At 39.0% G+C, this 15,473-nt stretch overlaps 1 protein-coding gene across 9 annotated transcripts in view; it reads left to right on the plus strand.

Moving 5' to 3' along the window:
• Positions 1 to 15,473, plus strand: part of ABCC9 (ATP binding cassette subfamily C member 9) — a 1,652,866-nt gene that overhangs the window by 1,017,368 nt on the left and 620,025 nt on the right. For all 9 annotated transcript variants that reach the window (XM_044087794.1, XM_044087796.1, XM_044087793.1 and 6 more), the window contains 2 exons: positions 1,751 to 1,908; positions 14,359 to 14,428. In XM_044087794.1, the coding sequence (XP_043943729.1) occupies positions 1,751 to 1,908; positions 14,359 to 14,428 (228 nt within the window). The remainder of the gene's footprint in view (positions 1 to 1,750; positions 1,909 to 14,358; positions 14,429 to 15,473) is intronic.

The following is a 15,473-nucleotide window of genomic DNA, read 5'->3' on the forward strand; positions in this document are numbered from 1 at the left end:
GAATGCCTTGTGGTTGTCCTTGGTTCGATTGTCCAGATTTACCTCAAATTTGACTTTGGTAGATTTTATTTGTCCTCTGTGTTGTTGAGAACATTATCATTTGTTGAGTGCTACATAACAATTTGAAAAAAAAATGTCAATCACTTATTGTGATGCAGAGGATATTAGTGCAGTTTATCCAGATATGGTGAAAACATATTGTTTTGTGGTGTGTTTATCCCTTAAATGCAAAATTAAACCATAACCATCTGTACTATGAGTTGTGCAGCTGAGGCATTAAGAGGTAAATGTAAAGTATTTTGTTTGTGCTATCCTTTTCCCCCCATAGTGAACTGTAGTAGGTTAGTAATATGCTTTTAAATGTTCATTTATTTATTAAATGTTTCCATTGTATACTTTAACAATAATCCACAAATGGGTGTGGTTAATACAGGATGTACCCACATATGGTGTGGTCTGATCATGAGGACAAAGCCTAAATGACTAGACAAAGCCAGCCATGTGTAAATCCTGCTTCAGCTACACTCAGGAGTAGATTAATGCATTTACACAATGACAGTGGCTAAAAGCATGTATTTTATAATTTAGCTATTACCCACAACTGAGTGTGAATATCATCTGATCTATCTAGGGTTCAAATGGTTTTATCATGATGCTGAAGCATGAGTAACCAAACAATCTAACCATGGGTAAATTCTGTGATACCCATATCCAGTAATGGGTTATTGCTATTATTTTGGGAAGGTTATATATGGGCACAAGGTGCCTACAGCTTCAAGAGCCATGAGATGTTTTTCTGGCTTTTTTGTTGAGGTATATTATTCTCCAGGTAGCAGGTTAAGTAGGGTAGTACATTGCAAGGAAGGCATCATGGAAAATGCATTCCCATAGCTGTGTGCCTCTCTTTCAGTGACTTGTTTCTCTCTCTCATTTTTTTTTTTTTTTGAATCACTGGTGTCTGACATTAAAGGAATTATTAGTGGTCTATCAGAAAATATAACAATTTTACAAGGGACAAGTCCAAAATATTTGGAAAGTGAAGGAAGTTCTGCTGGAGTATGGACAGCTAAGAGGTGAGGTTAACAGCAGTACAATCAATCATATTACCTTTAACTATGTCTTTTAACTGTCCAGAGTATTGCAGAAAGTCGTTACTTTTTTGTATTTTGCTATGTTCCTCATAAAATATCTGAAGAGGATTTTACTTAGCATATCCCACTAGAAAGTGTGGTCATTCAATAAAACTTAAGAGACCAGACTTCTTTCTAGTGGGATATGCTCGATTTACAGTGGGCACTCTGATTGGCTGTCAGAGGTTCATAGATACGTACTAGGCTATCTGCCCTTGTGGGACATTTTAAGCCTAGCCAAGTTCCCTTTTTATGCTTGAAATAGCCTATCCCATTTGGTTAAAGATCGGCCTTACTCATGCCATGGTTGATAATTAAATATCACCACTAATGAGAATAAGTGGGATCATACCATAGATAATATGAAGGAGCCCATGCATGAGATAAACCATTTAGAAGTTGCATCTATCCATTAGCAGTAATGTCCACTCAAAGTGCATGCTTGTGAATATTAATCACCATATATTGTATAATTTTATTTTTTCAACATAAGTATTCGATAGTTTATAGCATAAAAAAAATCTCAGTTGTCATAATAAAAATATAGTCATTATGAAATGAGGCAGATTAGACATGATTGGTTACAACAATGTTGTCTGGCCTTTTTATTGTTGCAACAGGAATCCTTTAATCAGTATGTGGCAGTGTTCAGCATACTTTCTGTGACTGGAATTATTCTTTGCCTTGTCACATCCCTCACAGTCGAATGGATGGGCTTTTCAGCAGCTAAAAACCTACATCACAACCTTTTGAACAAGATCATACTGGCCCCAATCAGGTAAGCAGATATACTTTTGGTGTATTTACTTGTCATTTCTTTTAGTTCTTCATTTATTTATGTCTCTTTTTGTTTCTTTCATTCGTTGTAGTCCTTATCTTAAACTCTTAATCAGAGAATTTGCTACTTGAGAACTTCAGCAAATCATCTAATTTTCAGTCATATATATTTTGGGTCTGTATCATTTCAGCAAAGTGACAGTTCAGTGAATGGTATTTCATAGATTGAAATCCACTCTTGTGGGGGTCTGCGAGCCCCCCACCCCGTCCCCCGCTAATTATATATACCCATTCCAAGATCGCACTACAGTAGGGAAAGAGCAAATTTTCTAATCCTCACTGTGCCACGATCTCAGTATGAACAGTTCAACAAATGGTATGTTCAATGTAAGTAAACTGAAAATGCTGTTCGCTGACCTGAATTTTCACTGACGTGATATAGACCCATATTTTTCTGTGTGTAATACTGTTACTGTTACTGTTAGAAAGAAACACCAATGAAGAATAACAGTGTTCAGCATACCTCTCAACTGTACAGAGTTTCACAGAATGTCCAGATTTTGGCTCATATTTTTGGTCTGATATTCAAAACATTGTGGTCTTCTAGCAAATCATTGGCAAAATATTGATGATTGTTGTCAGAAAATAATGATGGGGATTTGAGTTAGAGACTTCATACGCTTCAGAAAATTCATGGTAATGCAAAACCTGTTATTCTATCAATTGTGTAAGTTTGTAAGAGCAGTATTTAAATATTTTTCTTATATTTTAGCCCCCCCCCCCATTATTTATAGCTTTGTCCAGATTTCTTGCTTTAACAGCTCTGAGAGGTATGGTGTTCAGTCATGCCTAAATTGCTTTGGGAAATGTATCTTACATTTCAGAAGCATCCTATTCACTGGAGTTCAGCAACAGTTATTTAAACTATTTACAAACTGATGTTTTTTCTAGATGAAAACAAATATGTTGAAAAACTAGACCTGTTTCTATTATAGAAAGCATTCTATACTTGATTGTTTTAGCACAGTATGCATTTACTTCTGTGTACAGAAGACATCAGAAGTACTACTTACAATGATGTTGTATGTGTATCTGCATGCTGTAATCTATTCTGCTGTCAATTCCCCATTATTTTATGCTTAAGTGCTAACAAAGAGGCTCACACTGCAAGAAAATTTGGTAATGAAACAGAAACACAAACAAAAATGGCAGATTCTGCACACTGAAATAAAGACTCACGATATTGGTGTTAAATGCTTTAACATGAAACACAAAAGCAAGTGAATTCTGTTTCTTTAAATTCCTTGTTTCCCTTTACCCACTAGACAGTACTGCACTTCCTGATTTCCTATATCAAGGGCACATATTGCTTGTTTCCCCTTCACCTACTAAGCAACAATGCACTTCCTAATTTCCACCATCTACAGCTCACATCTTTAGGTCTCCCAATGAAGATGACTTACTTGTTAGAACAAGGGGTTAGGTGTTTATACTTCTTCTTGACTTTTGATTAAATGGACCCTCAGTAAAGACACTATTGAAATACCAGGTTCATATTAGAAGCTCAAAGGTCCTGTTCATCGAATACGAACAGAGTGGCACGTATTCCACGGACCACAAAAACAGCGAATGTTCAAAACTGTGAAATTTGAAATGTCGATTCGTCATAGTTGGCACGTCTGTGGTATAGCTCTGTAAGGTAAGTGTGCGACAGTTACGGACCTTAGGGTTAGGGTGTGGGTTAAGGTAAGTGCATAGATAGGTAATATATGTAAGGTTTAATGTAGGGTTAGTTTTGTTAAGTGTATGTGTGTTAATTATTTATTTTGTTTGGGTATATCTCTGTAGGGTAAGTGTGCGATAGTTATGGACCTTAGGGTTAGGGTCCGAGTTAAGGTAAGTGCATAGATATAGTGTATGTATGAGTGCATAGATATAGTGTATGTATGTGGTTTATTTATTTTGTTTGGGTAGGTAGTATGTCGCGGGTGGTGGGGTTGGCCGAGTATGATGATTCATGATTTTAAATTTCTTGGTTTATGGCGTTCGGTGTATTCGCGGTTCGGTAAATATATGTCGCTCTTTTTGTATTCGCTGAACAGGACCTTTGAGCTTTTTAATTTGTTTGTTTGTGTCTTTCGGCTCTTCCCAGTTAGGGGTCGCCACAGCGGAACTCCGGTCCGCTAATGATTGGCAGTAGATTTTTACGTACTGGCTTGTCGGGCTTAACGCACAACCTTCAACGAAGGAACGCCCAATCACGCATGTCGCTACACAGAAGATGCTCTAACTGAGAATCGAACGGGGAACATTTGAGCTTATAATATGAACCCGAAATACCATACTATATCTATAGTAAAATAACTGTATGGTATGTCAATTATATCTTCATTGATGGACCATTTTATAAACAGTGATTTACTGCGGTTGTGTGACATCTGTAGATGTTTATATTAAGTAAAGGGGCTACTGGCAACTTTTGTGGGGAGGGCTTGCCCCCTTCACTCAGGACTTCTGTTTTAATGGTTGTTTATTCAGAGCTTCCAAAAAATGGTCTGTCAGTAAAGACAGACTCAGAACATTGTAACACATCCCCGATCCACTATCCCATAGGACTACCGATTGTCTCCCTTTGCAAAAATATTCTTTAGATCTTATTGTGTCTCATAGCATTTGATTATCCTAGTTATAATGATGCTAGTGGAAAAATAGGAATCTACCAGAATATTCCATCTGCCTGCAGTATAGCTACCCCTTCTTTGTTGTCTCCTTTTCCATCTTTGATCTGTCCCAGGCATACGTGAACCTCCTTGAAGATTTGCCGTGCACTCTGGTCTGTGGCAATGTGTTACAGTGTCTGACCGATCTTTCTATGGAAATGTTATTTTCTTGTCTAAACTTTAACTTGTCCTAGTTTTGTTTTCCTCCTATGGCCTTTGTTTTTCCTTCTGTCCTTTATTCAGTTCCACCATTTCCACTTGCCCTTTCACAATGTGTTGTATTTATATCACGCTCTACAGTCTGCTCTTTCTTATCATTTATACATATAAAGTTCTTAATCTTTTCTCATATCTAGCCACATCTATCAGTTTTATAAGTCTATATTACCTAGTGTCTACCTTGTTTGGGATTCAGATTTGGATGTAGTCTTCCCTATTCATTCATTCCAGTGATCAATTCAATGGAATGATGGTCCTAGTATCTCTTAAGCCCACTGACTTAGCTTCATACAATGGCATGCTAATGGACACAACTACTGCTGTTTCATGCTGCATTTCACAAGTCACCCTGTAAGCATCCAGGTCTTTTTTCTGTTTTTGACCTTACTAAAGCAACACCTTCTGCCATTTGCATGTATACTTCCCTTTGATTATTCTATCAAAGTGTATTGACTCCCTTTTATTAAACTCAGCTACTTCCTGTTTTCCCACCTTAAAATCCACACCAGATCTCACTGCATATTGTACATACCATGTATGACCATTTTAAAAACCCTGATATCACTGATCACAGTCTCTGACCCTGGAAATAGCATTGAATTCCATCAAAGCCCACTGGTTACTGGATTTTTTCATTGGCAATTATCGATAAATGCTACTCTGTACTTTTGGCCAGTCACTTGATCCTTATCCATGCTGCAGTATTTTGCACTATGTACTTTAATTCAGCTTATGTGGAGAGAAGGGTCAGATGCCTCACTAAAGGGTAGATAGACCATGTGCACTAAAGCATTTTCGTCTATCCTGATGGTATTTCATTCATGTTAGCAGATAAAACCGGACTACCAAGACCTTTAGTGTGTGAAATCAGGGTGATGCACATCTGCAAAACAGCTAACATTCAAGAAATATATCAACATGGAGTGGGTTTGTCATAATGGTTAAAATCTTTACCTCATAGACACAAGGTACAGGGTTTGATTCTGACCTAGGATTATTGACTAAGCTTAAAATACCCATTTACAGAAGTTAGCCAAGTATTCAGCTGGCTCACTAACAGAACCCACACTGTAAAAGTTGCAGACTCCAAATCTGACCTCAAAGCAGTGACAAGTGGAGTACCACAGGGTTCCTTCCTGGGACCTCTCCTGTTTGGTATCTACTTCTCTGAAGTACAGGCTAACACAGAAGGCCTCTGGTTAATGAAGTTTGCAGATGACTGCAAACTAGGAGCCATAGTCAAGTCCCCAAATGATGTGGACATCCTACAGAAGGGCCTCACTGAGACAGATGCCTGGTATCAAAGCCATGGCCTCAAGCTCAATGCCAAAAGGTGCAGTGTCATCCCCTTTGGTAAAAACTCTGTATCCATGAACTACCACATAGACAGCAATCTACTTAACACCAAATGCATGATAAGAGACCTTGGGACCGAGGTGGACAGTAGTTTCTCCTTTGATTGTCACATCGCCACAGTTGTCTGGAAGTCCTTCTTGTGGCACACCTCATCATAAAAGGGTTCTCATCCAGAAAAAATGAGGTCATTGTTCCCCTCTACTCGTCACTCATTAGACCCATTATAGAGTACAACACCCCTTTTGGAATGTACCTTACAAGACATCTGCAGCAGCTGGAAAGGCCACAGAAGTACCTCACAAAAGGAGTACTGGCCTCAAACAAATGCCCTACACTGACCACCTCACAAAACTTCAGCTTTACTCTGTAGCATATCGCCTACTCCAAGGAGATCTCTGCCTAACATATAAAGCTATGTCAAAACCAGAGCTGTTGGACATGCTACACCTAAAGAAATCCCAATCCCTCCAAGCTACACACTCTAGGGACCTAAACCTTGTCACCACAATAAACAGGACACACTGGAGGGACAGATTCCTGTCCCAGAGACTTCCTATACTCTGGAACAAGCTACCCATCTATGTCAAGCAAAGTTCTTCATTAGCACTCTTCACGAAAAATCTTGATGAGTGGATGGGAAATAGGAAATACACCCCGGGGATCACTTCTGTGTCTCTGCTGGACAGTGGCACAGGAAAATAACTTTCTTGGGTGGCGTAAGCTATGGAACCTTGCTGGCTAGGCTTACGTAGGCCATTGGGACGATAGCCTAGTACTTACCTATGAACCTATGAACCTATAAATTTATGAATTTAATCTATGAAGTTTTCTCCTGAATACATTTAATAACATTTCATAAAACTGAAACGTGAACAACACATTTGGATTATTTACACACACAAGTGCATACGCGCTCGTGCACACACACACACACACACACACACACACACACACACACACACACACACACACACACACACACACACACACATATACTCACACACAGACACAATTCACAATTCTTAGGAACCACTGGCAGAATTCTCCATTTCTCCACAGCTTTCTTGTTGGTAGAATGTACTGCCACCAGATGTCTGAAGTTCAAATTAGTGCCCATGTCAGTGCAGAATCCAGGCAGGAAGGAGAGGAATGAAGAGGAGTAGTCCGCTCACTTTTCCTGGAGGGGATGAGAAGGTTTACACACACTCAGTATCAGACTGGGTGGTGCAATTTTGCTGATAGAGACAGAAACCTCTTTGAGACCCTCACATCTATTTCTCTAGTAAATATCTTACCTTTTTCATGTTTTCCCAAGTTATTCTCCCCTTATATCTGATTTTATCCAGTGTGGTTTTCTTCCCTTCCAAGGCATAGTTTGTCTCTCATTATGGCAGGCTTCATTCACTCCTTTGCTTCTTTCATAATACATTCTAGCAGTTCATCTTCTGTCATCGTTTCATGCTCCTGCCATATTGTATCTCACTGTGTCTCCTAACTCACAGAGATCGGTCATCCTTCAGTCCCAGAACCCTCGAGTTATTGCAGCTGCATCACTGTTAGAATTATGGGTTGTAATTGGCATAATCACTACTGCGTAGCAATGTAACATCTCTTCTCTTCTCACCTGGAATTAGGATAAGTTTGCTCCCATTTCTCTTTGAATAAATTAGTTTCCGCACAGCCCTGTCTTCTAATTAAGCTGTTACTATCTTTCATCGCTTTCTCCCCACTCTCAAGATTAACTTGTCCCAGTTCATTACTGATGGTTGAAGGTATGTCATGACTGAGTTCTCTTATTTTGCTGTATTTTAGTTGGCTGTTTACTCTGTCATCATCATCAGCCTTTGTCATGCATGATGGCTTCTCTACTTTAAGCATTACAGTGAAAGCTTCCTTGAAGTATAACCTAAAATCCAGCTTTTCACTTGTTCCTTTTCTTCCTTATAATTCATATCTCATTTATCCCATCTTAAATACAAAATGTGACTTCCAACTCATTTGCTCTCCCTGTCTTTTCTAAGTTTTCTGTAACTGAAGATCATCATATGACAGTACCCCTACAGCAGCCCCCATGCTTTTACGGCTATGTCTGTAACTTGTTTTACAAGTGGAGTGTGTAGCTGGCTTACATTTTGCTGAGGCACCTGCTATTACACATCATCTTACCCTCAAAATATCCTTCCTTCCTTTATTCCTTATCCATTTGCTGGTTTTTATCTTCTTATTTTACATTCCTACTTCTTTCTATGTGCTCAATAAACAAGTTAGTATTCTCAAGTTTTGCATGAAATTGCTATATTGCTGTAATATATTTTCCTCTTTACCTTTCAGACAAAGCATCCTTCTCACACTGAGATGCATGCAGTCCCCAGCAGAAACCTCTGACCCTCACATCTATTTCTCCAGCTAGATAATATCTTACGCATTATTGCAAAGTCTTTAGCAACTTACAAAAATCACTTAAATCTGTCTTTTCATATCTTTCTCTCATGTACCACTGACAGTATATTGGTGAAATTGAATGACCTGCCTTTTCTTTAGAGGTGAATCCTGTTTCTCAGTCACCCTCTGACTTAACTAGGTCCCTTGCCAGATCTATCGGCCTATTTGCCCTCAGCTGCAGAATTACATGTGTTCTATTTCTCCATTTTTGTTTTAATTTGCATCCATGTGAAGTAGCAGTTTGGTTTGACAGGAGGTGGCACTTGTGCATAAGTCCCCTTAACAATAAAGCTATGCATAGCCTGCACTACATCTGCAGCACTCCAACAGCAGGTTTAATTTAGACTTTCTGTTTGTTTAATGTTATACTTAATACTAAATGCCACCTCAGTGCCTGCAGAACACTGATGGTATTCTGGGTACTGCATTTAGTTAGCCTTCAGAGTGATAACCCACACACTAATAATAACAGAATGTTCCACTGCTTTTAAAGATCTATTACATATATCACAACAGTCAGCACAGAAGTCTATTGATTCTGACTACCAATATTAGAACGGTTAATTAAGTGGGAAAAAGTGGCACATACTTTCTCTAATGTGTATCTGCCACCTCTACTACATGTTGCTGAACTGTACGTGATCCAAACTGCAAACGTGGTCCTAAAGTAATGTGCAGCATAAATACATATTCAGAATAGATGAATTTTACATAATTCCTTAAACACCCACCTTTAATAAAAAATATATGTATTTTCTCCATCCTCCCACCACCGTTTGCAGCCTCACCCAGTACCCATTCACTGCAAAGCTGTATTCTTGGTAGCCACTAACCCAGTATCAGTTACTTATATTCAAAATACTAGAACCATGTGTACTGATAAACTGTATATGATTCATACCACAAATATAGTTCTAAAATAAAGTGAAATAATAATAATAAATAAATAAATAATAGACTGCGACATAGTTAGATTGATAAATAGCGAGAGAGAGGTAGATAAACAGTCTTGCGAGTAAGCCAATGGATTTAGCACCTCACACTATACCTTTTTTTAACACTTTTTCCTTCACTATCTGGTCATCAACCCCCTCCTAGTCAGTTGGCCTATTCATTCCTCTTTGATGGGGTGTAGGTCAACCCAATAGAAACCCTCATTTATACATTCATTAGATGCAATTTGCATTTTTCCTTTGCTCCTTGTCCATAGCTGAATACATTTGGCTAGGCAGCAGGGACAGGTGTGCAATGGGACCCCCACAGAAGATGGCTCCTCACTTCCATAAAGGCTTTCCTTCCAAGCATCCCTTTCCCTTCTGCTAGCCCCTACCCCCTGGAGAAGGAGTCTTTGCAGTAGTGCATGAGACATTATCTAACTGGAGAAATAGATGTGAGGGTCTCAGAGTTTTCTGTCTCTATCAGCAACATTGCACTACCCAGTGTGATACTGAGTGTGCGCAAACCTTCTCATCCTCCCAGGAAAAGTGAGCGGACTACTCCTTTTCATTCCTCTCCTTCCCTGCCTGGATTCTCCACTGACATGGTCACTAATTTGAACTTCAGTCATCTGGTGGCAGTACTATTCTACCAACAAGAAAGCGGTGGAGAAATGGAGAATTCTGCCAGTGGTTCCTAGGAATTGTGAATTGTGTCCGTGTGTCAGCATATTTGTGTGTGTGTGTGTGTGTGTGTGTGTGTGTGTGTGTGTGTGTGTGTGTGTGTGTGTGTGTGTTTGTGCATGAGCGTGTGTGCACTTGTGTGTGTAAATAATTTGATTGAAAGACAGTTATTTATTTATTTATTTTATTTTATTTTATTTTACATTTGTTAACCGGGAAATTCCGACTGGACCAGGTCCATTTTCAGCAAAGGCCCAGGGAGAAAAGCTCCAACATCAAGTTATACAAATACAGTACATCCAGCATAATACACAAAACAGGTTACATCATGTATGCTGAGCATAGTAATATAACAAGAATTAATAAAAACACTCCAGGTAAAAGAAGATATAGAACATGAGTAAAAAGACAATGTCAGTCATACATTGGTAAGAAAAGAAAATATATCAAGTAAGATTCTACAGTTAAAAGTACCCTTTCAGATGACCAAGCCTACAGGGGATCAGAGCTCCAGCATGTGATCAGAGAGGAATTTGGGGAGTTAATATTTGTATGGGTAGGGTTATGTGAGCCAAGGGCATAACCAGGTACTAAAAAGGTGCGATTTGAGGGAGTTTTTGAATATGGATGTGGAGGGGGCAGTGGACACGGATAGGGGAAGAAAGTTCCAATTTCTGGCAACGGTATGGGAGTAGAGCGCTTTCCCTGCATTATTGTTAGCCTTGGTGATGGAGAGGAGAGATTTTTCACTGGATCTTAGGTACCGGTTTACAGTATAGATAGTAAGTAGGTTGGATAATGAGGTTTTTCTTTTGGATATTTGAGAATATTGTAGGCTGTGCCCAGCTGGTGATAGTTAAGTAGCTGTGGTAGCTCAAGCCATTTTAGTTCTTTTAGTGCAGCACAGTGATGGGTTCTATAGGTTGAGTTAGTAACAAACTTGGCTATTTTATTGTAGCATGATTCTAGTTTGTCTAGGTCACATTGTCTGGTTTGGGTAAAGATTGGTGTGGCGTATAATAGAGTTGAGAGGAGGTGGCTTTGTGCAAGAGGGACTCTTGCTTTTTGTGAGAGAAAAGACTTATGCCTGTATAGGGAGCCTAGTTTTTTGTGTCCTAGTTTTATAGTATGTGAGATGTGAACATCAAAGTGGAGATTATTGTCTATTTCAGTGCCCAGAAGTTTGGTGTGGTTAGAAGGGGAGATGGTTGTGCCGTCCTTAGATGTTATGGTAAAGGAGAGGTTTTTTTATCTATTAGGGGTAAATAGTAGCAGTTTTGTCTTTTTGGAATTTAGAATTAGTTGGATACCCGATATCTATTTTTCTACTGAGATAAAAGTATCTTGAGTGAGTGTATGTAGGGTGGTGGGAGATGAGGTGGAGCAGATCAGGGTTGAATCATCCACATATTGTATGAGTGTGGCATGTTGTGTAGAGCATTTGAGGTTATTTGTGAAAATAGAGAACAATAGCGGGCCCAGTATAGAGCCCTGTGGGACTCCTATGGTGGTTGGAAGTTGTGTAGACAGAGTTCCTTTCCACTGGACTGATTGTTGCCTGTCAGACAAGTAGCTTCTGAACCAGGCTATAGTAGAGGAGGTGAAGGATAATGATGTTAGTGAGTCTAGTAGAATGGAGTGGGAGACCATATCAAATGCTTTTGAGAGGTCTAGGAAAATGGCTGATACATATTTGTTATCATTCCTGTGAAGGTTTATATAATTAGTGAAAGATAAAAGGGCTGTGGTAGTGCTGTGATGTGGATGGAAACCGTGTTGTGTGGTAGAAAGTAGATTGTGTGTGTTAAGAAATGTCATCACTTGCAAGTGGATGCATTTCTCAAGAATTTTGGATAAGGGGCAAAGGATGGCAATAGGTCAGTAGTTGGAGAATTCATAAGAATTACCTCCTTTATGGAGGGGAATGATGTGAGATACTTTCCAGAGTTTGGGTATGTAGGATTCTAGTATGGAGCGGTTGATAAGGATGGAGACAGGATATGATAGGGAGTCACTAGCCATTTTTAGGTATGCAGCAGGTATGTTATCAGCTGGTAGTGTGGTTGGCTTTAGTTTTAGGAGGAGTTTTTTGATAGTTGAGGTGGGCACTGGTGATAGGCTGAAAGAGGGGGTGGTGTGGGATAGGTTAGGTTGTGACTGAGGTAGACTGTTTTTGTTTATTTGACTGGATAGGGCTAAGATGGATTTAGTAAAATGGTTATTAAATTGAGAAGCTATGTCTAGGGTATTGTTAGTAGAGATGGGTGCTGAGGTTGTGGTTTGCCTGGCTTTAGTAGGGAGTTAATGGCATGCCAGAATTTTTGTGGACTGTTTGAATATTTCCTTTGGGCGCTAAGAAAATAGTTTTGGTTGTTTATTTTGGATTCAGCTTTGGCCTTGTTTCTAAGCTGTTGATAGTATTGTCTGGAGCTAGGGGTTTTGTCAGTTTTCCAGGCTTTATCTCTAACTTTTAGTAAGGCTCTGGTGTCCCTATTTAGCCAGGGTGCATAGCTGGCTTTAACTCTGATCTTTCTGCTGGGAGCTAGACTGTTAAGGATGTTAGAGAAGGTAGTATTGAAGTAGTCTACTGCCTGGTCTAACCCGAGTGTCCATAGCGGTTCCCAGTTGCAGTGGCTTAGGAAAGTATTTAGATATCATGGGGTAAGGTTACGGTCATCTTGTACAAATTTGTAGACTACTGGTTTGGGGTGATTGGAGTGTTTCTGGAGTAGGAAGGTGGGGAGATGATCACTTAAGTCATCTGGGAGACAGCCTACTGTATAGTTTTGTTTGGGATAGTTGGTTAGTGTCCAGTCAAGTATGGATTCTCTCTCTTTGTTTTCTCATCTATTCTAGTTGGTTCTTTAATTAGTTGAGAGAAACAATATAGATTGATATGAGTAGAGGGGCTGCTGGAGTTACAGGCTGCCCAGTCAGTGTTAAGGTCTCCTAGCAGGATTGTCCTTTGTCCAGGGTAGGATGTCTTCTGTTATGAGCAAATTAGTTACCATGAATATCATGTGCTGGAGAAAACTGTGGTTCACATAGAGAAAGTAGTGAGAAAGAGGCCTGGGATGCTAGGCCAGAGACTCAGCTCTGTAAGTGGTCAGTGGGTATTCCTAGTCTGGGTGTGGATGTTGGAAGCCCATACGCAGTACAGCAGTTCATATTTTCTTTATGCTGTTGGGGCCAGGTTGCACTTAGTTGATTAGTTATTAAATCAGATTTGTGAAACTTTTCTTTTTCCTCTTTAATGTGTTGGGTACCCATTTTGCAATTGAAAAAGCCATCCCTTTGGTAGTCATCAGTCTTATTTGGGGGAGTGGAACAGAATCCAAAGACAATAGCCCTTGCTGCTCACAGATTGAGACTGTACATCAGTTAGAATTGGTGGGATTTAAACCTCCTAAAGTGCCAGCTTGGTCTTCACATATGGGTGGCAAGTGATGCCATCAGCACTAGTATCTTGTATTCTACTGAGTAGCTTAAGCAAAAGCTACATTGAAAACTGCAAGGTTATTCTTTACAGATGCACTGGAGCTAATCGATCTCAGTGAATTGGGTTTAAAACTAAATCTGAACAGCTTGCTCCATCTGGATAGTTCTAATAATTTATGCATTCTGAGATGGGAAAGAGTCAAACTGTAGATTCTCTTAACTCCGTAGTTTAAGTGGGAGCTAGCTGCAATTAGTTAAATATTTTCGATTTGTTAAAGGCAATTGTTGCTTTCTAGGTAAAATATTTTTTTTCCCAGGCTTGTCCAGAACCTATATATTCATGACAAGAATGATTATCTTAACACAAATGGATTGCATGTATTTCTTTGATGAACTCAGTAGCAGCACAAAATGAGGTGAAAGAGAAGAGAAGAGATACGACTCGTATATTGGAGAGACAATGACGACAGCAGAGAAAATGAGCAAGAGGGATACGGAGAGCACCCCAGGGTATTCCAGAAGCAGAATACTTTAACAGCTCACATCGGTCCTGAATGTTCTGTAAATCCAAGATGCAAATCCTAAGTTGCCATTATCATGATATACATGTTCTTCAAGTTTCATTTTTTACCTTGTTCTTCTATCTTTTCCTTATAGTTTCTTTGATACAACACCATTGGGTCAAATTTTGAACCGTTTTTCAGCAGATACAAACATCATTGACCAGGTAAGCTCTATATAATTCACTGGAATAAAAATAAACGCCATTATTTTTCTGGTATAGCTTTCACAGCACTACCTCTTTCAGTAGCAGTACTGCAATAAATATTTAGAGTTGAATACTGATTTTTTTAAGAATGTATATATCCTAATTCTTGCAACAGATCTTAAGAGAAGAGTAAGAATTTGAAGCCATCTGTCATAACAGCTTGTCTTTCTCAAAACCTAATAAGTAACTGCAAAACTTTTATAGAACAATGCAAAATGTACGGTATGACAAATTATTAGCTCAGAACTGATTTTGATGCTCTTTAAACAGCTGGGTTTGGAACCCTTTATTTTGGCATTTGTAAAACGTAAAATGTATTCTAAATATTCTGTTTTCTTCCAGTTCATATAAAAGTATTAATAAAAGTTGGAAGGGTCACCATATTTGTAGTTTTCCCTATGGGCATGATTTCATCTCTCCTGTGCCTGTAGTAACTTTACTACAAACCAATGTAGGATTTGGCATGCTATGCCCTTAAAATAGTTGATCCCTGATAACCGTATAATTTACTATTATGTTAATAGCGGTCAGGTCTGTTGTTCAAAAGCAGACTTACACTTTCTTTCTTTTTTCTTTCTTTCTCAGATACTAGTATCAACAAGTGCAAAGAAAAATGGGCCTAGGACTATTCACTGAAAGCACATTTCACTGAAAATCAAATAACTGTGCACAAATCACTGAAAGATCAATTCACTGAAAGCACATTTCACTGAAAATCAAATAACTGTGCACAAATCACTGAAAGATCAATTCACTGAAAACACAATTCACTGAAACACATTTCACTGAAAGTTATATATGGCCTTTTCCCCACTATAGTGCATCCCTGGAGTTAGTATATATAGTAAGGGGGGTGTGTGGGGGGCACCGTCCCCCATATTGGATATATATTATGTTCAGAAAAGATGTAATTTATTGGAATTGCAAGTATCCATGTATATAGTTCAAAATATTTAAAATAGGTGGGTGGCTATGCTACCCACACCCCCCTTACTATATATAC

Source organism: Protopterus annectens, chromosome 11.part0, assembly GCF_019279795.1.
Source record: "Protopterus annectens isolate FY-2018-M chromosome 11.part0, PAN1.0, whole genome shotgun sequence".
Taxonomy (NCBI): domain Eukaryota; kingdom Metazoa; phylum Chordata; order Ceratodontiformes; family Protopteridae; genus Protopterus; species Protopterus annectens.